The sequence below is a fragment of the Telopea speciosissima genome, chromosome 8, assembly GCF_018873765.1.
Source record: "Telopea speciosissima isolate NSW1024214 ecotype Mountain lineage chromosome 8, Tspe_v1, whole genome shotgun sequence".
In the NCBI taxonomy this organism is placed as follows: domain Eukaryota; kingdom Viridiplantae; phylum Streptophyta; class Magnoliopsida; order Proteales; family Proteaceae; genus Telopea; species Telopea speciosissima.
Genome location: NC_057923.1, coordinates 11,056,903 through 11,080,218, shown reverse-complemented (window position 1 = coordinate 11,080,218; position 23,316 = coordinate 11,056,903). Strand labels below are relative to the sequence as shown.

General features: G+C 41.2%; 1 protein-coding gene across 3 annotated transcripts in view; it reads right to left on the bottom strand.

Moving 5' to 3' along the window:
• LOC122671504 (ubiquitin-like-specific protease 1D) overlaps positions 1 to 23,316 on the bottom strand; it is an 89,612-nt gene that overhangs the window by 53,742 nt on the left and 12,554 nt on the right. Inside the window, exons 2-4 of one of the 3 annotated variants that reach the window (XM_043868757.1) lie at positions 23,046 to 23,097; positions 12,755 to 12,858; positions 12,407 to 12,567 (exon numbers count right to left, since the gene is read on the bottom strand). In XM_043868757.1, the coding sequence (XP_043724692.1) occupies positions 12,407 to 12,567; positions 12,755 to 12,858; positions 23,046 to 23,097 (317 nt within the window). Of the gene's footprint in view, positions 1 to 12,406; positions 12,682 to 12,754; positions 12,859 to 23,045; positions 23,098 to 23,316 lie in introns of all 3 variants that reach the window. The other 2 variants (XM_043868756.1, XM_043868758.1) reach the window with 2 other exon arrangements.

Here is a 23,316-nt window from a genome sequence, read left to right as displayed (position 1 = left end):
GCCCTTAGTATTCGTAAGTTGTGAGTTGTACGATACCAGAAAATAAATTTGTCCCACAACGTGGAGCACACCTAAAAGACGTTGGCGATGGCGGGAGAGGCAGCGAGTCTGCCAGAGGTGCGAACAGCATCAAGGGAGACCGCAAGATAGGATGTATCTAAGATAACAAATTCAGAGAGGAGAAAAGAGAGAGAAAACAGGTTCAGCCTGGTATTGTGGGCAGGTAAACAGGTAAGAAAAAAACAGAATGGTATTTGCAGCAGTATTGTTATTGATTTATGTTGAGTTATGTTACCCGACATTATAAGGGTAGTTTTGGTATTTTTCTCTTTTTATTTCCCTATAGCTATCATGGTCGGCTATACAAGGTTATTGCTGTAATTTCAGTTCTTTTATGAAATTTATAAATATAAGGGCTGAATAATCACATCGATTATTCTAGATATTCCCTAAATTCTGTTTTGTTCACATGGTATCAGAGCCAAATAATCTCAGATCTAGGTTTTCAAAACCCACCACCCTCCCTTCGAATTTTTCCCTCCTTCCCTCCCTCCATCCCTTCTTCTTTCTTCTTTTTTGGTTCTCCTTCTCTCATCAGGGCAGCGCTAATGAGGTGATCATTATGATCTAGCTGCTGCCCCCCAACCTACCTCCCTTTTATGCTTTTATTTCAGATTGATAGGTGCTGAGTTCTCGTCTGCGATTTGGAGATTTCTTTTTTTCTTTGAAGATCAGGCCTCTATAACTATTTCGGCTGCTTCTTCTCTTGTGGAATCTTCCTCAGCTATTGTTCTCAGCCTCTATCCACTTCATCAGATTGTTTGAAGACCCCTCCCCCTTATCGATCTCTCTTCTCAGGGTTTTTTTCAAAACCCTGACACTAATCAATCTAGGGGTTGGGCTGCTGGTTGCTGCTGCATCTGTTTGGCATACTTGCTGCCTCCATTCGACATCATTCCCAGCCTTCATATCTGGGATTTTTTGCTCCAATTCAGCCATCTTCTCTTGGGGTCGAATTCTCCCCAAATCGATTCCAGGATTTTTTGGGGTTCTTTGGCTGATTGCTGCTTCATTGAAGACCTTGGTTGCCTGCTGCAATGACTGGATCTCATTCTTCTTCAGCCTCTTCTGGCCTTGATGGACAGCCCCGGACTGATTTTCTTCCCCTTGCTGCACCTATTAAACTTGATGGCTCCAACTACTTGAAGTGGTCTCGGTCTACCTATTTGACAATAGCTGGCCGTGGCCTTACTGACCATATTCTCAGGACAACACCAAAGCCAGAGGAAGAGGGTTCTCAGCTCAACAAGTGGCTATCTAATGATGCAATGGTGATGTCCTGCTTGATTCATTCTATGCAAGGGGATATCTCCGACAATTTTCTCCTTTTGGACACAGCCCATACTATATGGAATGGTGCCAAAGAGACTTATGGTAGCACTGGGAATGATGCACAGGTCTATGAGATTAGAAAGAAAGCTAATGCGACTACCCAATCGGAGCTCTCTATCTCCAAATCCTATGCTGTCCTCAAAAACTTGTGGCAGCAATTGGATCACTACTCCGACTATCAGCCCTCTACTGCTACTGATTTGGCTGCCTATCGCAAACACATTGACAAAGTACCCGTCTATGATTTTTTGGCTGGACTGAATATGGAGTTTGACCCTATTCGGGTGCAAGTGCTTAGCCAATCTCCTTTTCCCACACTAGAGCAGGCCTTTGCCTTGGTTCATAATGAGGAATCTCGTCGGGCTGCTATGCTGCATTCCTCTACTGTTGATCGCTCTGCCTTGCAAGCTGCTTCCAGTGTTCCTTCTATTACCACTACTGATGGTGGTACTGCTGTCCCTAAAGGACCTGTCAAGTGTGAACACTGCAACAAGCTCTATCATACTGAGGCTCAATGCTGGAAGCTCCATGGGAAGCCTGCTGATTTTGAGGAAAAGAAAGGCCGTGGGAAGTTTAAACCCAAGGCTCATATGGCTGATTCTCCTACCACTGCTGTTGCCGCCCCTTCATCTGACATTGGGCTTACTCAGGATGAGCTCCTAGCTTTTCGTTGCATGCTCCAAGCCTCTTCCGCTGCCCCTACTATGGCACCTGCACCTGCTGCCCATCCTGGTTCTCACTTTGCCTCAGGTATTCCAGTCAGTAGTCTGTGTGCATCGGCTGTATCCAGCCCTTGGATTATCAATTCCGGTGCCACTGACCACATGACTAGCTCCTCCCATGTGTTTCACCTTTATTCTCCATCTTCTGGCAAAGACAGTGTTCGAGTGGCTAATGGTTCCCTTTCTCCTATTAATGGAAAGGTTTCCATACACTGCTCACCTACCCTTTCTTTAAAATCTATTTTGCATGTTCCATACTTTTCTACCAACCTTCTCTCTATTAGTAGCCTTACTAGAGATCTGAACTGCAAACTGACATTTTTCCCTTCTCATTGTGTCATACAGGATCTGGCGACGGGGCACACGATTGGGGGTGGTAAGATGCAAGGTGGTCTCTACTTACTTGACACGGGTCAGCCTTCTACTTTGCATTCAGCTTCCTCTACAGCTCATCATTTACAATCCACCTCCTCACCTAACCTTCATCTCTGGCACTATCGGCTTGGTCACCCATCCCTTAGTACTTTAGCTATTTTGTTTCCCCACTTGATCAAGCATTGTAATAGGAATGAGTTTTTATGTGAGGCTTGTGTTTTGGCCAAACAGACTTGTTCCACTTATTCTTCATTAAATAAAAGAAGGGAGTCTCCTTTTGCTTTGGTTCATTCTGATGTGTGGGGCCTTGCCCGTTGTACTTTCATTTCTAGTCATAGATGGTTTGTCTCCTTTATAGATTGTTATACTCGTGCCACCTGGGTATACATGATGAGCCATAAAAGTGAGGTCTTCCGCTGCTTTCAGTTATTCCATCATATGGTTCAGACCCAATTCAATACCACCTTGCGCATTTTACACAGTGATAATGGCAAAGAATACATAGAGGGTCAGTTCCAACTTTATTTGGCTAATCATGGTATTGTCCATCAGACCAACTGTGTTGACACACCTGCCCAGAATGGGGTTGCTGAGAGGGAAAATCGACATCTCCTTGAGGTGGCCTGGGCCATTATGTTTGCACAGCAGGTTCCTTCCCAATACTGGAGTGATGCCATTCTTACCGCTGCTTATCTCATCAACCGTGTGCCTACCCGTGTCCTTGATGGTCGTTCCCACGTTGACCTCCTCCAGGGTTCCTCCTCCTTTGTGGTTCCCCCCAAAGTTTTTAGTTACGTCTGCTATGTTTGCAATCACCTTTCTCATGGAAAATTTGATCCACGGAGCATTCGGTGTATTTTTTTGGGCAACTCTGCAACCCAGAAAGGATACAAGTGTTATCATCCACCTTCTCGACGTACTTTTGTCTCCACGGATGTTGTCTTCCATGAGTCCTTATCATATTATTCTCAGACACCTCTTCAGGGGGAGCAAGATCTGGGTTTTGAAGATGTGTCTGCCATCCTTCCGGGTCCTATTCAAGGGGAGCCCTCTGTAACTTCAGCTCCTACAGTGGTTCCCCATCAGGGGGAGCGTAGACCAGTCAGTCAAATTCCTGTTGATAAAGTGTATACCCGGGAGCGCACAGGACAAGTTGAGACTACCACCACCACCATACCACCTCTACAATCGTCTACACTTGATCCAGATTTAGACCCTACTACATCATCTGGTAAGGATCCTTCTCTTGACTTACCTATCGTTGTTCGTAAAGGTGTTAGGTCATGCACCCAACACCCCATCTCCAATGTTGTTTCCTATGATGCTTTATCTCCTTCCTATCATGCATTTGTTTCTTCTCTTTCCTCTGTTTCTATTCCTCAGAAATGGCAGGAGGCGATAGCAGAACCAAAGTAGAAAGCAACCATGATGAAAGAAATGTCGGCCTTACTTAAAAATGAGACATGGGAGCTAGTTGTTCTTCCTTCGCGTAAGAAACCAACCAGGTGCAAATGGGTATTTGTTGTCAAGCAGAAGCCAGATGGAACAATGGATAGATATAAAGCAAGGCTTGTGGCCAAAGGCTTTACTCAAACTTATGGGATCGACTACCAGGAGACATTTGCCCCTGTTGCGAAGTTGAACACTGTCCGGGTCATAGTTGTCATGGCGTCGCCATGGCGTCCTGGCGCTGGGGGAAAGGGCATATCGAGATCCGCCATGGTATATGTATAAATATCGAGGGATATGGCTTCCATGGCGTCGCCATGGACGCCATACCACGATATATGGGTATGTCGACCGATATTTGAACATTTAATGTATAAAAGTCAGATTTATATATATTTTTTTTTTTTAAAAACGACTTAATAACTTAGATGCTTTTTCGTTAATGTGTATTGGAGGTGTAACTTTTTCAAGTTACACCTACAATACACATTATCATAAAACTTAAATAAACATAATAACTTATACTCTTATAGTCTTATACGGTTATACCCTAATGGGGGAAATAGAAAATTAGAAATCGCAAAAGGAAAATCGAGAGGAGAGGGATCGTGACTCCGGCAAGCGGCAACGGTAACTTCCTCGCTTCCTGCAACTCTCGAGTCTCGGCAGCCTTCGAACAAGTTCGAAGTTCGAACTTCTCCAGTTCTCCGGCAATCTCCAGGACTCCAACTCTCCAAGTAAGTAAATTTTTAATTTTTTTTTAATTTGGATCTTCTTCCTCCTCCCAGGCAGACGCCGCAGACCTCGTCTTCTTCTTCTTAACTTCTTCTTCTTCAGTTCTTCTCCTCCCAGCCTCCGGTAGTGATTACAGCCAGTAGTATCGTTTTTTTTTTGTAATTTTTTCTCTTGCCTTGCTTCCTCCTCCCAGGCAGACCTCTTCTTCTTCTTCTTAACTTCTTCTTCTTCAGTTCTTCTCCTCCCAGCCTCCGATCACTACTACAGCCAGTAGTATCGTTTTTATTTTTATTTTTTCTCTTGCCTTGCACAGCCACATTTACACACACAGTGACAGGGAGAGAGTCGAGAGACAGGGGGGATTTATTTCAGTTAGTAGTCCTCACTCTCGACTCCTCTCGGTTTTTATTTTCTTTTTTCTTTTTTCTTCTTTGCTTGTACAGTCACGGAGACAGGGACATAGTCGAGAGACAGAGGGGGGAGGGATTCATTCCAGTCAGTGCTGTAACCATAGCCTTCTCGGTTTTTTTATTTTTTCTTTTTTCTTCTTTGCTTGTACAGTCACAGAGATTCACAGAGACAGGGACATAGTCGAGAGAGAGGGGGGAGGGATTTATTCCAGCCAGTGTTGTAACCATAGTCCTCTCGGTTTTTTTTTTTTCTTTCTTTTTTCTTCTTCTTGCCTTGCAACTAGCTTGCTTACAGTCGCAGACCTTGGGACTTCTTGCCTTGCATTTTTTTTTTCTTCTTCTTGCCCTGCACAGTGCACACATACACACAGTGTCACACACAGAGACAGGGAGAGAGTTGAGAGACAGAAGGGGGGAGGGATTTATTACAGCCGAACTATCTCTGTTTTTTGTTTTTTTTTTTCCTTTTTCTTGCCTTGCAGTTGCAGGGTTGCACAGTCACAGAGAAGGTGTTTGTTTTTGATTTTTTCTTCTTCTTACCTTGCACACAGCCACAGGATCACACATACACAGTTACACTTACACACACAGAGACAGGGAGAGAGTCGAGAGACAATGGGGGGAGGGATTTAATAGTTATTACTTATTACAGCCAGTAGTCCATCACTATTCACTGATTTCACTCACAGTCTCAGTCACAGACTCACAGTGTCACACACACAACAGCAGCAAGCACATATTCAACTCCATAATTTCAGTTTTTTTTTTCCCCTCCATCCATTAATGTTAATCTGCTAAAAACCAGTACTTGGATTTTATGTTTTGACTGTATTCCATCCTAGTTCAGCTTAATGTTAATATGCTAAAAATCAGTTTAATTGTTTTTTTTTTTGTTTTGTTACCTTTGTAGTCTACTAGTGTCTTTCACTCAACTAATGGATGGTTCTACACCAATTAGTAGTGGGGGTGAAAATATTGTAAGTACTGGAGCTACTCCAGGATATGATCCAAGCGAAGACCCAGCAAGAAAGGCCAAATCAAATGACCCTGGGTGGAAGTATGGGTATTGGCCAGATCTAACAAACAAGAATGTTGTTAAATGCACCCTTTGTGGCAAAGAAATGAGTTGTGGAATTAAAAGATTGAAGCAACATTTGGTGGGTGGATATGGAGACGTTATTAAGTGTACCAAGACGAATGATTCTATTTCTCAAGTGATGAGGGCAGCTCTAAATAAAAAAAAGAAGAAACAAATTACAGAAGTATTGGATGATGATGATGGTGATGATAATGCTGTAGAAGTTGGAGGGCAAATACAATCAGAAGATACACTAGAAGGACAATCCCAGACTCCTACAGCTGCTAGGGTGGCTCCTAGCTCTGGGACAATTGCTAAGAAAAGAAAGGTTACTCAGCCTCAAGTAAGGGGTCCCATGGATGCTCATGTTAGACGGACTCCTGAGCAAGTAGTCAATGAGAGGCATAATAGTAGTTCTACTCAGACTACTATAGAGAACCGTTTTAGGACACCAGAACAAAAAGCTAGAGTTGATTATCACATTGCTAAGTGGTTGTATCAGCAAGGTATCCCATTCAATGCTATTAAGGCAAGGACCTTTGAGGTGATGTGCGAGTCTATTGCACAATATGGTTCTGGATATATTCCACCTTCATATCATCAAGTGAGAGTGCCATTGTTAAGAAATGCTGTGAATGAAACTGCAGAGATGAAGAAAAAATATGAAGAGTATTGGAAGCAGTATGGGTGCACTCTTATGTCTGATGGATGGACGGATAAACGGGGAAGGCACTTAATTAATTTTCTCGTTAACTGTCCAGAGGGGACTTATTTCATGGGATCTGTTGATGCATCTGGTATGGTTCAAAGTGCACAAATGCTATTTGAATTGCTTGATAGCAAAATTGATGAGATTGGTGAGGATTATGTCATTCAAGTTGTGACTGACAATGCTTCAAACTATAAGTTGGCTGGTAAAATGCTTATGGAAAAGAGAAGAAAGCTATACTGGACTCCTTGTGCAGCCCATTGTTTAGACCTGATGTTGGAGGATATAGGTGGTCTGAAAGACTTTAAGAATGTGATAGGTAAGGCAAAAAAAATAACCACCTTCATCTACAGGCACACACGTCTTCTTGATGCAATGAGGAAAAGAACTGGACAAAAAGATCTTGTGAGAGCTGCAGCTACTAGATTTGCAACTGCTTGTTTGACATGTCAGAGCTTAGTTAGGCATAAGGATGCATTGAAGCATTTGTTTATTTCTGATGAGTGGAAGGGTTCTAATTTGTCAAAGACAGAGGCTGGAAAGAAAGTGGAAGAAACGGTGTTTGCTGTACCATTTTGGAACACTGTGGAGGATTTTATTAGAGCATCGAAGCCACTTATTGTTGTTTTGAGGATTGTTGATGGTGATGAGAGGCCTGCAATGCCTGAAGTTTATGTTGCTATGGAAGAGGCAAAAAAGAAAATACGTGAACATTTAGCACATAAAGAACGGCTGTGGAAGAAAATTATAAGTATCATTGACAGGCGTTGGGAGTGTCAGATGGAGCGTCCATTGTATGGAGCCGCACTATTTCTTAATCCCGGAAAATTTTTCATGTTCAAGGAAAATGAAAATGGCGAACTGATTGCCAATCTACACATCTCATTGGTTGATGTCATGACCAGATTGGTAGTTGACCCTGCTATACAAGACAAGATAACTTTGCAAATTGATGATTATAGATATTCAAAGGGTTGTTTCGGGAGGGATATGGCGATTAGACAACGGACAACCATAAATCCTAGTAAGTAACTTAGTATTTTTAGTTTGTACCTACGTTGTATGCTACTATGTCTATGATGTATTACTATTAATTCAGTTTTTTTATTATATTTTTATAGTTACTTGGTGGAGTACAAATGGAGGTCGTGCTTTTGAGCTTTCAAAGCTTGCACGACGCATACTAGGCCTTTGTTGCTCTTCTTCTAGTTGCGAGCGCAACTGGAGCACATTTGAGTTTGTAAGTATTAAGTATTAACTTACATGATTACATTTACTTTTAATTTATTTTTTAGACTTTTTTTTTTCACTTTTGTTATGTCTTTTTATTGAAAAATGACTTTTTTGTTCTCTCTTGTTTATTAATTCAGATTCATACCAAAAAGAGGAATAGACTGAAACATTCTCGTTTGAATGATCTAGTCTATGTTCAATACAATAGCCGCCTCCATGAAAGGTTTCAACAGAGACGTGAGCTGGAAGGCAAAAACAAAACATATGATCCACTAATTCTTGATGAGCTGGATTGGTCTAGTGAGTGGATGGTTACCCATTCAGAGGAAGATTTAGTCCATCCCAATGATGATCTCACGTGGGATGATGTTGGTAGAGCAATGGGGGCATCGATTGAAGCCCCCATCCGACCAAGGAGAACTCAAGCATCAACCTCTAGAGCCGATGTGACATATTCACGCCGTGGACATGCTAGAGGGAGAGGTAGCTCAAGGATGGCTGATGTTCAGGATGACTCTGAGCTAGATGAAGATGAGGAAGAAGAGGAAGATGATGTGAATGACGACGAGAATGTCGTAGATGACTATGTTGGTGTCGAAGAGCCACGACAAGAAAATCTGCCAAATGCAGATCTTTTAGATGAATATGATAATTAATTAGTTTTGGTCCTTTTGGATATTATGATTATGGATTATTTAAACTTTGAAGTTTGAACTTTAAACTTTGATCTTTGAAGATTAGTTAAGGACTTAAAGTTATCTATATTTGGTTGATTACTTGACTTTAATAATTTGATCTTTGATTCCTATATTCAGTTATCTATCTTAAATTATTTTTTGGCTTTTAAATACATAATTTCCTCTCCTCTTTCATCAAATTCATATATATTAATATATACCTATTACTTTGTTCAGGTTGCTTTGCTCCAAATCACACACACTGAAGAAAGACTATTGCTATCAAGCTTCAAGAAATGGTTAGCCTATCATTTAATTTTTACTATTGCTTTCAATTATTTGATAGGTTATCTATATTTTCAATTTTTCATACTTTCATATACACTAATGGATATTAGTTACACTTTCATGAATTAAACCATAGTGGCATAGTATATTAGTAGTAGTGTAGTACACTTTCATGTTGATTTTTGATGTTATAGGACATATATTATGGCATACTCAATGACATTAAAAATAGAGAAAATAAAAAATTAAACATGGTCGACATGCTCGCCATGGCAACGCCATGGCGGGCGACATGTCGATATATCGACGTGACACCCTTCCACCGACTTGGATCGCCGTGACGCCGTGACAACTATGGTCCGGGTCTTACTGTCTTGTGCTGTCACCCTTGGCTGGGACCTACAGCAATTGGATGTCAAAAATGCATTTCTTCATGAAGAGTTGGAAGAGGAGGTTTATATGGAAGTTCCTCCATGTTTTTCCTCTGACAAGACCCATGGGAAAGTCTGTAGGCTCAAAAGGGCACTATATGGGTTGAAGCAACCTCCACGGGCATGGTTTGGTAGGTTTCATATAGCCATGGTCTCCTGTGGATACAAACAGAGTAATGTTGATCACACTCTGTTCATCAAGCGAAAGGGAGAAAAAGTCACTCTTCTTATAGTTTATGTTGATGACATAGTTGTGACTGCTAATGATGCAGATGAAGTTTCTCATCTGAAGACTTTCTTGGGACGAGAATTTGACATAAAAGATCTGGGACAGCTAAGATATTTTCTTGGGATTGAAGTTGCCCGTTCTCCCAAAGGCATCTTTCTCTCCCAAAGAAAGTATGTTCTAGATTTACTATCAGAGACTGGCTTGCTTGGTTGTCATCCTTGTGGCACTCCTTTGGAAGCTACTACTCGTCTGCAAGAGAAGGATGGTGAACCTGTTGATAAGGGCAAATATCAACGACTGGTGGGAAAACTGATTTATCTCTCCCACACCAAACCAGATATTGCCGTTGCTGTGAGCCTAGTAAGCCAGTTCATGCATGATTCTTATTCCACTCACATGGCTACTGTTCTTCGTATTCTCCATTACTTGAAATCAACCCCAGGAAAAGAGATCCTTTTGTCTCCTCATGATCATCTTCGCATTGAAGCTTACACAGATGCTGACTGGGGTGGTAATCCTGACAGGAAATCTAGCTCAGGCTATTGTACTTTTGTTGGAGGAAATCTGGTCACATGGCGGAGTAAAAAACAAAATGTTGTGGCAAGATCTAGTGTTGAAGCTGAATTCCGTGCTATGCCCAGGGCATATGTGAGTTATTGTGGCTTCAGAGTTTATTCCTAGATATCCGTGGTTCTGTTCATCTTCCAATGATGTTGTACTGTGACAACAAAGCAGCAATTAGCATTGCCCACAATCCAGTGCAGCATGACCGTACCAAACATGTGGAGATTGACAAACACTTTATCAAGGAGAAGTTAGAGAGAGGGCAGATTTGTATTCCTTTTGTGAAGTCTGGAGATTAACTGGCTGATGTCTTCACCAAAGGATTGAGTGGGAAGTTGTTTCATCCTAGTCTAGTCAAGTTGGGCATGTGTGATATCTATGCCCCAACTTGAGGGGGAGTGTTGAGTTATGTTACCCGACATTATAAGGGTAGTTTTGGTATTTTTCTCTTTTTATTTCCCTATAGCTATCATGGTTGGCTATACAGGGTTATTGCTGTAATTTCAGTTCTTTTATGAAAGTTATAAATATAAGGGCTGAATAATCACATCGATTATTCTAGCCATTTCCTAAATTTTGTTTTGTTAACAATTTATTTATTTTCTTCTTCATTGCTCTGATACCATGTGACAAAACCTCAACAACCAGAACCTGTGAAGAAGAAGAAAGAGAGACACACACACGATAGATTCAGTGTATATTGCTATCGTAATCCTCCCCCTTAATTTATAATATCAGCTATGGACTCTTAGTAGGAAACCTACTAACAGTATTATACAGTGAAGGAAAGGAAGAGAAAAAAAAACTCTAACATTCAACTCACAGCACGATAGGGACACACCCTCTATCATACTAAACACAGTACATATTTTATCAGTAGTTTCTGGGATGTTTTACCTTTCAGTGGCAGTATACATTCTCCCTTCCTCACCCAGATTTATGACAGAAAAAGAAAAAAGAGAGAGTAGGGCATAGTATACAAAAACAGAGCCAAAAGGCCAACCATCTCACATGAGGACTACATGATAGGCCTACACCACCCTTTGCCAAATCATCTGCCCATATAATTTACAGACCTTGTCCTCCAAGAAATAAGAAAAATTCCTCGCACAGCAAGAGCCCTGGCCTACTTAATAAGATATAAACAGTTGAGCCATGTTCTACTATAAATCCATAATACCACTTCAACCTAAGCCCAAAGCTAGCTCCATACCCTGAATAATTGCCTTCAACTCTGCCTCAATAGAATCCCACTATGCCAACAGGGCACAAAAAGGCTAACATCACCACCCCCTCATGGTTTTTATACAAACCACCAACACCCAGCTTTCTATCTCTTTTTTGAACACAAGTTCTCGATCATCGATAAAAACGATATGCACATGGTTTCATTTACTTTCTTCTTCTTCTTCTTTTTTCTTTCTTTATTTTTTTTTTTTTTTTTTTTTGGGGGGGGGTGAGGGGTGGGGGTGAGGGGGAATGTTTTCATCCTAAACATTGATCCGAAAATAGATGTTGAAGTAGATTGATCCTAGTTTCAAGACCACAACCACACTACTCAAAAGAAGGTTAATTTATTTAGATAAAATGTGTGTTCTTTTTCTTTTTAGATTTTACTATCTTTAAAAGAATCAAAAGACAAAAATAAAGGTTTCCTATTTAGCAAATTTTTCTACAATCCAGGCTGTCCATACCAAGCAATTTTCAGTGAACACCCTATTTTTCTAAACATTGGTTAAAACAGGCTTTACCAGATGCAAAAACAGCCACATATGCCCATGCTCGCAAAGGAAGTGTCAAAACGAGTTATAAGAAATTTGCAAGTTGAAACCATTGTCAACAGAAAGTTTGAGAGAGAGAAACTGTCAACCATTATTTTAGCCAGACATCACCACCATCCCCACAGACAGATGAGCCCAATGGCACAATCATCATAAAATTAAAAATGAACAAGGTAGATTAAAAACAAAATTAAAACAATCATAACACTTCCAATCCAATAGCAGCAGCACTGAAACAAAATATAGTTGGGAGATAATTTGTCATCGTATCAGCAAAATCATGTAACAATGTAATATTGAAGATCAAGATATAGTTGACTTCAAAATGCATACTTCTTAGAGAAACGGCCAGACAAGTTTTCCTCCTGATGGTTAAGAGAACGAGGAGCAGTAACCTTTTGATCACCACCATTTGGGAGTCGCTGTCTATCTTTATCAAGAGAGTCATCAATGACAGACTTAAAAGGTAATTTTCTTGAAGACACTCTACATGCCTGCTTTTCCTTATGTATCAAACGTCCATTCTGTCTAGCATCTTGCTGGTTTCCAGAGTGTAAATATGACAACTCCTTAGCAGATACATCTCCTCTGGCATTACTAGCATCTGACTGATAATAGAAGAGAGAAGCAATTCAATTGCTCAGTTACATGTGTGCATAAAATTGAAAAAAAATTCCCCACCTTCCTTTCCAATAGTACATTGAAACATGGAGCAAATGCTGATTGTGAATGGGATTGAGATGATTGACGGACTGAACTGGAACCATTGCATGCACCTGCAAAACCTTCAAGTATCAGAAGTAAACAAAATTGCCAAACCAAAAAACTAAAGAACGGACTTAAGTTCCTTCAAGGATTAGACAAGATGAAAAACATGCATAATAATATTCTCAAAGTCCATGCTTCAATGGTCAGAAAACTAGAGCTTGGCATAGATCGATTTGTTAAGAATAGTAGTTTCAGGGGTATATTTGTACATATCCACATGTTTTTATGTTTTTTTATGTTATTTGTATAAGGCCAAGGGCCTCTCTGTAATTATTCATTCTTTTGAATATAAACCTGTTAGTCTCTAGTTTGAGACATAACACATAATCCCCAACATCGTGTTTGCTCTCCTAGAGCTTCTTCTCTCTTCTCTCTTCTCTCCTCTTCTCCTTCTTCTCCTTCCATTCTAAAACCTAACATGGTATCAGAGCGTCTTGCTCCTGGAGTTTGAAGGTGGTAGAAGGCTGTTGGGAAGGTGAAGAACAGTTCCTTTGAAGGAAAACCTAGCCTTCCTTCTCAGATCGATTTCTCTCTTGTTTGCAACCTGAATGATGAATGACCAGGTGCTCTAGTTTCGTTTGGAAGTGCTCTTTCTTTTCCTTGTATCCTCTCAAGCATCTTGGAAGCTCCTAAGGATCAGAAATACATCTCGGCCAGGCCATTTCTGCAACTTTTTCCGCCAGCCAGAGGGACTGATTCGAAAGAGCTCTTCGATAGAGCTTGGTTTGGGGGGTTTTTTTGGGCTATACCCTATCGTTTTTTGGTTAAGGAAGGTCCTTCTTTTTTGCTCCACTGCTGTTTGATGATTGTTTAAAGTTCTACAAGCTATTTCAAGGATCTCTGTCCTAGTTTGTATCTGTTTTTTGCTGCTGTCTTTTGAGAACCCACTGTGTTTACTTGTGGTGCTGTTGTTTGGTTCCCAACTGTTTGCTTTGAAGTCACAATGGGTGAAAAAAATGGAGACACAGTCATCCCTCCATCTGAAATATCTGAGACATCTGAGTTTCCCACTGTTGCAGCAGCCTTGCCTTTAATCCCTTCACCTTCATATGAGAATCCCAATGTTCAGCTCCCCATTGTCAAGCTTGACAATCATAATTACTTGGATTGGTCACGGTCTATGAAGCTCATTCTTCGGAGTAGAGGAAAGTTGGGATACATATCTGGGACCTTTAAGGCTCCTCCCTCCATTGATCCAAGTTACTCCAAATGGGAAACAGAGAACTCCCTTGTGATGACTTGGCTTATTTTTTCAATGAAGCCGGAGATTGGAAGAAGGTTTATGAGCAAGGAAACTGCCAAAGACATTTGGGATAGTGTTGCTCGTATTTTTGATAGAGTGGGAGACTCTACCAAGGTTTATCAGCTTCTCCAACAGATTGTCAGCCTGCGCCAGGATGACAAAAGTATCTCTGAATTCTATAGTCTGGTCGTAGGACCGTGGGAGGAGTATGATCATTATAGAGATCTCCAGTTGTGCCCTGTTGATGAGCTTAAAGTGCATCGGCTGTTTGAGAAGGAGAGAGTCCTGTTCCTCCTTGGAGGTCTTAACCCTGAATTTGAACCTTTACGGGTCCAGATCCTTGGCCGACCAAGTCTCCCCTCCCTAGAGGAGGTGTGTGGTTATCTACAGAGTGAGGAGACCCGTAGGGGTGCTATGGAGACCACTCCCACCGTTGAGCGCTCTGCCCTTGTTTCTTCCACTCCTCAAGATCGTACTCCCCTCACCAAGGGGTCTGGTAGGGGCCGATTCTCCTGTGACTATTGTGGCAAGTCTGGACATAAGGAGTTTTGTTGGGATCTTCATGGGAAACCATCCTTTGCTTCATCAGGGGGACAAAAAGGACAGAAGAACAATGGGCCTAAGGCCCACGTTGGAGTTCATGAGTTTGATCCATCCTCTCTTTCCAAGGAAGACATAGCTGCATTTCGCCGGATTGTAGCCCACTTAGATGGTTCCTCCTCTACTGCTACCACTACTTCCACTGCCCTACAAGTCTCTACCTCTTTGGGCACCACTCCCTGGGTCATTGACTCCGGAGCCACAGATCATATGACTGGTAGGTCTCAACTTTATAATTCCTACTCTGTTTGCCCTGGGAAAGACAAGGTAAAAATTGCTGATGGTTCCCTTTCTTCCATTTCGGGTAAGGGAGATGTCCAAGTCACTCCACTTATCCCTTTGAAATCTGTCTTTCATGTTCCCAACTTTGCCACTAATCTTCTTTCAGTTAGCCAATTGACCAAATCTTTAAACTGTTTTGTCACTTTCTTTCCTACCCATTGTCTCTTTCAAGATTTGGTGACGAAGAGGGTGATTGGCAGTGGACGTGAAGCAGATGGCTTATATGTTTTGGACACTTGTGCTTCCCCTGTTGCGAAAGCTCAATCTTACGTGTGTGGGCAAGATGGCGGGCGTACACAGGAGGATATTTTGCTTTGGCATCGTCGTTTGGGACACCCCTCTTTTTCTGTTATGAGGAAACTGTTGCCACATTTATTTACCTCTTTTCCTGTCAATCATGTTTTCCATTGTGAACCTTGTCTTTTTGCAAAAAGTTGTAAGACAATTTATCCATCTACTAGCAATAGATCTACTTCACCTTTTCACATTGTTCACACTGATGTTTGGGGTCCTTCCCCCGTTACTTCTTTACGTGGCTTCCGCTACTTTGTCTCTTTCATTGATGATTTCTCTCGTGTTACTTGGGTTTACCTCTTGAAACAAAAGAGTGATGTCCATGCCGCGTTTACAAATTTTTATGAGTTGGTGTTTACTCAGTTTCAAACTCGTATTCAGATTGTCCATTCCGATAAAGGTGGAGAGTATATGTATGATGGTTTGGAAACCTTTTTTTCTGACCATGGCATTGTCCATCAGGTGGCTTGTGTTGATACCCCCCAACAAAATGGGGTTGTTGAGCAAAAAAATGGCCACCTGTTGGAAGTGGCTCGGTCTCTTTGGTTTACAATGCATATTCCAAAAACCTTTTGGTCCGATGCCTTACTCACTGTTATCTTTCTTATTAATCATATGCCCTCCAGTGTCTTGAACTTCAGAGTCCCTCTTGATGTCTTACCCTCACTTTCTTCTTCTTTTTCTCTTCCTCCAAAAGTGTTTGGTTGTATTTGCTATGTCCATATTAGCAAATCTGCCAGCACTAAATTGGACCCTAAGGCCTTGAAGTGCCTCTTTCTTGGGTATTCCTCTACCTCCAAAGGATACAAATGTTATCATCCTCCTACCCGTCGGTGGCCTCTCTCCAAAGATGTCCATTTTTTTGAAACCATTCCGTATTTTCAGTCACCTCTTCAGGGGGAGAGTTCATCCCTTGGTGGTGCGATTGAAGAGGTTCCTCACTTTGTTTCCTTTCCCTTCTCCTCTCTTGTTCCTATTCCCCTTTTTCAGATTGACAAAGGAAAAAAAAGTTCTATGGATACTCTTGTTAAGGGGAAAAGTTCTATAGATGCTATTGTTGAGGAGGAGCCGCCTTGTGCACCACAGGTGAACAGAGAACAGGGGGAGCTACTGGTGTATACAAAGAAGGATGGCAGCCAAAATCCTTCCTCATGGCTTCCCATAAAGAAGACGTGCCAAAACCCTCTTTCGTCCCCTCATCCTGGATCTACATCCATTGAGACAGGTATACCTTCCTCTACTTCCATATCCTCAGACTTAGATCTCCCCATTGCACATCGCAAGGGAACACGGGCATGTACTAATCCCATTGCCAAGTTTGTCTCCTATGATTCTATCTCCCCTACAGGTGTTGCCTTCACTGTGGCTATCTCCTCCATACCTATTCCTAAGAATGTAGCAGAGGCTATAGCTGATCCGAAATGGAGAGAAGCAATGAATATAGAGATGGTGGCTCTTGAGAAGAATCACACTTAGGATCTTGTTGAACTCCCACAGGGGAGAATTCCTGTTGGTTGCAGATGGGTATTCACAGTCAAGTTCAAGTCTGATGGTACTGTGGAGAGGTATAAGGCAAGACTGGTTGCCAAGGGGTATACACAGGTGTATGGAATTGATTATCAGGAAACCTTTGCTCCAGTGGCCAAGCATGACTCCATTCGGGTACTTCTCTCAATGGCTGCAAATCTTGATTGGCCATTATACCAGCTTGATGTAAAGAATGCATTCTTACATGGTGACTTAGAAGCAGAGGTCTACACGCACTCTCCTTCTGGGTTCAAGCATCCTAGTGGCAATGGAAAGGTGTGTTGTCTTAGGAAGGCTCTTCATGGCCTTAAACAATCTCCTAAGGCTTGGTTTGAGAGATTTAGACAAGCTATCCTATAAAATGGATACACCCAAAGTCAAGCCGATCACACTTTGTTTATACAAAGGAAGGGCAGCACTATTACAGCTCTCATTGTATATGTTGATGACATTGTGGTCACGGGAAACAGTGAGGCTGAAATCTCAAAGCTTAAACTTTACTTGGCTCGGCAGTTTGAGATCACAGATCTTGGTCCTTTGAAGTATTTCCTGGGGATTGAAGTTTCAAGATCCAAGCAAGGGATCAATGTTTGTCAAAGGAAGTTTGTCCTTGATCTACTTACAGAGACAGGATACTTAGGATGTAAAACAGTCTCCTCCCCTATTGAACAAAATCACAAACTAGGGGAAGATTGTGGTGAACCTCTTGTAAATGCTGAGAAATATCAAAGATTAGTAGGCAAGCTGATCTATCTTTCCCTTACCCGACCTGACATAGCCTATGCTGTTGGAGTGGTAAGTCAGTTTATGCATGCACCCAAAATGGAACATCTTGATGCAGTTTACAGAATTCTCAGATATTTAAAGTCATGCCCTGGAAAAGGTCTTCTCTTCTCTAGGAATGGTCACTTGAGGATAGAAGCATACACTGATGCTGACTGGGTTGGATCTATTTCTGATCGAAGATCTACTTCAGGCTATTGTTCGTTTATTGGTGGAAATTTGGTTACTTGGAGAAGTAAGAAGCAACCTGTGGTGGCTAGATCGAGTGCTGAAGCAGAATTTAGAGCCATGGCTCATGGAGTGTGTGAAATCTTATGGTTAAAGAAACTTGTTCAAGAGTTGGGATTTGAGACTGTTAAACCTATAAGTTTATATTGTGATAACAAGGCAGCCATAAGTATTGCCCACAACCCAATACAACATGACAGGACAAAGCATGTTAAGGTTGATAGACATTTTATCAAGGAAAAGATTGAATCAAAGACAATCTGCACTCCTTTTGTGAAGATAAATGAACAAGTGGCCGACATCTTCACCAAAGGCCTTAGCTCTCATCATTTTGATTGTTTGTTGAACAAACTGGGCATGTATGACATATACCACCCAGCTTGAGGGGGAGTGTTAAGAATAGTAGTTTCAGGGGTATATTTGTACACATCCACATGTTTTTATGTTTTTTATGTTAATTGTACAAGGCCAAGGGCCTCTCTGTAATTATTCATTCTTTTGAATATAAACCTGTTAGTCTCTAGTTTGAGACATAACATATAATCCCCAACATCGTGTTTGCTCTCCTAGACCTTCTTCTCTCTTCTCTCCTCTTCTCCTTCTTCTCCTTCCATTCTAAAACCTAACACGATTGAGGCTATGTTTGTTTGGCAAGAGAACGTAAATGTCAGCTGACCACAAGAGAAAGTAGCGACAAAACAAAGTGAAGTAATAGTTAGAAACACTCTAAAGCTTGCATTTGATAGAAGCATTCTCTCTCTCTCTCTCTCTCTCTTTTTCCTTTCCGTTTTTGAATTGATTTTATAGAAGGTAATGGAAAATCACAATCCACTGAGGAACTTCTAGGAAACAGGTGGTTTGAATATGGATGTACTGAGGAACCAGCAAGTTTAATTATGCAAGAATGTGGGATAGTTAAACGGATTTCACTAAAATTACATAGGACTCAGGACAGGATAAGAGCAAGGTAGATGACCACTAGGATAGTACTGATTACAATGGAAGAATGAAGGCCACTCAAAAAAAGAAATCCAGATACGAACTCTTGTGCTAATCTCTCCATTCAACCAGAAAATAGGACTTGGGAAATTGGGGTTCGAAGGTTTAACAAGCTAGATACAGAAAAGTGTAAATGACCAGGTCCTCAGATCCATATTCCCAGTAAGAGACAGAGACATAACACAGAAGTAACAAGAAAGAAGACAAGAGGAAGGAAAATAGAGAAAATAGAGTATCTAGGAGCACCTTGGGGTTTTGGTCAATCCCATGTCTCATGCTGCTCAAGCCGCAACTCAGCGATGAGCAGCTCCAACTTTCGATCGTAAAGCATTCGTCACCCATGGTTGCAGCCCGACAAAATAAACAATATCATCCCAAAGGTATTAGTCATCTAGCCCTCTGGTAGACCATATCTGGGCCCCTAACTGACTTTGACAACTAGACTTGACTTAATAAACCAAAAACAGCTTGATTTATAGGGACAAGCTGCAAACAGACTTCGATAAACTCGTGTATCTAAAGTTGATCTCCTGCATCCTGCCCCCAAAAAGGAAATTAAAGATGAGGAGGACGAGTAGACACAAATTAACATTAACCAGAATCAAAATTTATAGAAGAACCTTACTTTCTCATAATTAAGGTGGCTAGCTGGTACAATATGGGCCAACAGCCAAGTACGCCTTGTTTGCATCAGTTACTGTTTCATCTGAGAGTAGATTCTGTTAGAGTGGATCTCGGTTAGGGGACCATGGGTGTCCATGGACCTCTGTACCATGGGATTATGTATAAGGCATAGTTGTCATGGCGTCCTGGCGTTGGAAAGGGTTGCATGGCGACCTACGCCATGGCGTCCCTCTTTGATTTCTTCTTCCTGTCTCTCTTTCCCTCTTCGATTTCTTCTTCCTGTCTTCGATTTCTTCTTCCCTCTTCGATTTCTTCTTTCCCTCTTCAATTTCTTTCGATTTCTTCGATTTCTTCTTCCTGTCTTCTTCCCCTCTTCGATTTCTTTCGATTTCTTCTTTCCCTCTTCAATTTCTTCTTCGATTTCTGAATTTTCTTCTTAAAACTTGAGAAACAATAGAGAAAAAATAAAACATGGCTTGAGTATACATCTATTAACACATTAAAAATAGAGAAAATAAAAAATAAAACATGGTCGACATGTCGATATATCGCCGTGACACCCCTCCACCGACTTGGATTGCCGTGACGCCGTGACAACTATGGTATAAGGATATAGCCTAAGTAGTTTATCTTTCCTATAGTAATTGGACTTGTTAGGTTAGGAAGGACTTTTATTTCTACTTTACTTTTTATTTGTAATTAAGACTTTGACTCTTAGTACGCTGTTACTAAGAGTCAGCTTATTAAAAAAAAAAATGCTGCCTGAGATAGGAAGGTTGTCTCTCTATCGCCCAGCCTTCTCTCCCACTTCAATTCTCTTCTCTCCATCTCTCTCCTTCTGGTTATCTAAGGCTTTGATACTATTTCATGGTATTAGAGCACCTTTAATAACCTGTATCAACACTCGATTCTGGTTTTGAAGGTCTACTAGGTTCTTGTTCGAAGGTTTTTTTTTTTTTTTTTTTTTTTTTGGATGAATAAAAATTATATTACAAAGAAAAAAAGGGGAGAATATACAAGCCCAAGGGCAAAAGAAAGAGAAAAGAGAAACAAAGCAAACCTAGGGGGAGCTGGCTGCCACAGGGAAATAGGTAAACCCCTGGATACAACAATGAGCCTGTTCCTTGGGGAATCCTTTACAGGAGAGGGATGGAGCAAGGCAAGCTTGGAGGAAACACCAAAGAAGATGGCATTCCAAATCTGATCTAGAGAATGAGAGTTGGAAGTCCATCTCCAAAGGTTACGTTCCATCCAATTATGAGAGATAGTTGCACAAAATGCTAGCTTGCCCGTAGAGAAGGAGAGAATATACAAGCCCAAGGGCAAAAGAAAGAGAAAAGAGAAACAAAGCAAGCCTAGGGGTCATTTGCGCAAAATGCTAGTTTGCCCATAGAGTCACATATAGTCTTTCCTCCAAATGTCATTTCATTCCAAAGCCACTCTCTCTGAAGGGGAAGATGTCTTCTTCTGTCTGGCCAGCAATGACTCAAGACTCTTTCCCAAATGGAGGCTGCAAAGGGGCAGGAGAGGAACAGGTGGTCCGCATCTTCTTGCCCATTCCAACAAAAGCCACATGAAGGGGAGACCTGGATGTGGCGATGAATGAGGAATGCCCGAGTCGGAAGACAGTTGGAGAGGGTACGCCAAGTGGTGAAACTGTGGCGGGGGATGTAACCTTTGAACCAAACAACTTTGTGCCTTGGGGGGGGGGGGGGGGAGGAAGCCTCTGTGTTTCACCAAGTCCCAAGTTAAGCGGGAACTAAACAAACCTGAAGCTGAGGGGAGCCAAAGGGTCACATCACTTCTACCACGGTGACCAGGGGAATGGGGGGGAGGGAGCTCCAAATATCCGCTAAAGGGGAAGTGGAGGAGGGGGGGGGGACCAGACACCTCTGGAGATGGTAGCAACCATAGAGCTTCTGTCAAGCCCTGAGGAGTATATGTCCCTATGGCTCACCACAGTAGAGAGAACGCCTGAAGGGTGCCATTTAAGTGAAGTGGATAGGCCATCATCAATTTAAGTGTGCCTCGGTTGAGGGTCCATGGGTGTCCATGGACCTCTGTACCATGGGATCATGTCTAAGGATATAGCCTATAAGTAGTTTAGTTTATGTGTCTTATCTTTCCTATTATAATTAGACTTGTTAGGTTAGGTAGGATTTTTATTTCTACTTTACTTTGTATTTGCAATTAAGAAGTTTGACTCTTAGTAGGCTGTTCCTAAGAGTCAGCCTATATAATAAAACTACTGCCTGCGATAGGGATATTATCTCTCTATCGCCCAGCCTTCTGTCCCACTTCAATTCTCTTCATCCTCTTCTTCTCTTCTCTCCGTCTCTCTCCTTCTGGTTATCTAAGGCTTTGATACTATTTCAGATTCGAACAAGGAGCTAGGGCAACCTGGGCAATTCCTACATTTTCCAAAGTCACTGATCATTTCAACAAGTTGTCACAGGTTCGAGTCTGGAAACAACCTCTCTGCGAAAGAAGGGGTAAGGTTGCATACATTATGACCCTCCCAGACCCCGCAGTGGTGGGAGCCTTGTGCACTGGGTACACCCTTTTTTATACTGATCTTTTCAACAAGTTAGCATCTTAATAACTGAAATTCTCTAAGCCACTGTTTGCTTGTCTTGGTCTTCTCAAGATCTTCATTCTTGGTTCTATTCTTCAGCAATTTGCTTGGTGGAGAATTATTGCACTGCATGCATGCTTAGGAAGGAAGATATTTTGACTGGCAGATCCTATCCTCAAATGGAGCTTCTTTAAAATTGTGGGGTTTTGACACTTGCAAGCAATCAAAGATATTAAGCATTGGACTGGGTAGCAAGGTTTTACTTTTGTCATCCTTGATGGTGAAACATCTTAAAGAAACCTAACAAGCTTGCAACCAAATATCCTTTGTTCCTGTAGCAACAGAGTAAATTGAAGCATATCTTATTTGTCGAGGAAAAAAGTTAAGCACTCATTTGAGCTGTAAATATTGTAATTGAAGTCAAAACATTAACTTTGAGGATTAGGTTTAAAATTAGAAAGTGAGTCTCAATTGTTTTAAGCAGTTAGTTCATTTGGTTACTTTAAATCCGGTACCCTAGTCTTACTAGACCCCGCTTAGGGAGGTGGAGCCAATGAGGCACATGGCATATTGAGATTGTTTATACTTTATACCAAATTAAAATACAGTTATGGGAAGGCTAGATTTCTGAGAATAGTGAAAAATCTAATCCCATGGATATACAAAACTTCAAAACTAAAACTAAGCAATACACTTACTATTTTGGTATGGCCATCCCATTGGGTTCAGCAGACAATAAAGACTACAAAATCATATATAAACATATGTAAGGACTGATATACTTGAGATGTTTTCAACAACTGGAATGAGACTGACAATTAGTATAAATAAACAAGAGTTGAAAGCATATATAAATACACTTCTTAGTTCTTAATATCTAAGTTGAAAAGCCAGAATTTTTGTAAGTACCTAGTTGAAATTCAAACAGGATTTCTGGTTTAAAAATGAACAAAAGGATCTCAGGGTGCTAATAAACAAAAACAATTAAGTAAAAAAGAACTCATAAGAACAAACATTTATATTATGAGGTCAAGCAATAAAATTATCACCTGAGAAACTTAAGCATCGGGATTGTGTAGCCTTCTTACAGTCATCATCATCCTGAACGACAAAATGGATATGAATGGTGAGGTGAGCATCTAATATCGACATGTGTAAAGCATAAAAAGAACCAAATGGGTACAAATAATTTAAGTGAATATACTAGAGCATAAAGGCAATAGAATCATTCCCAAGAAAAGGTGAAGGGATTAAATGGCTGGCAAACACATACAACAACAACACAGCCTTATCCCAACTAAATGGGGTCGGCTACATGGA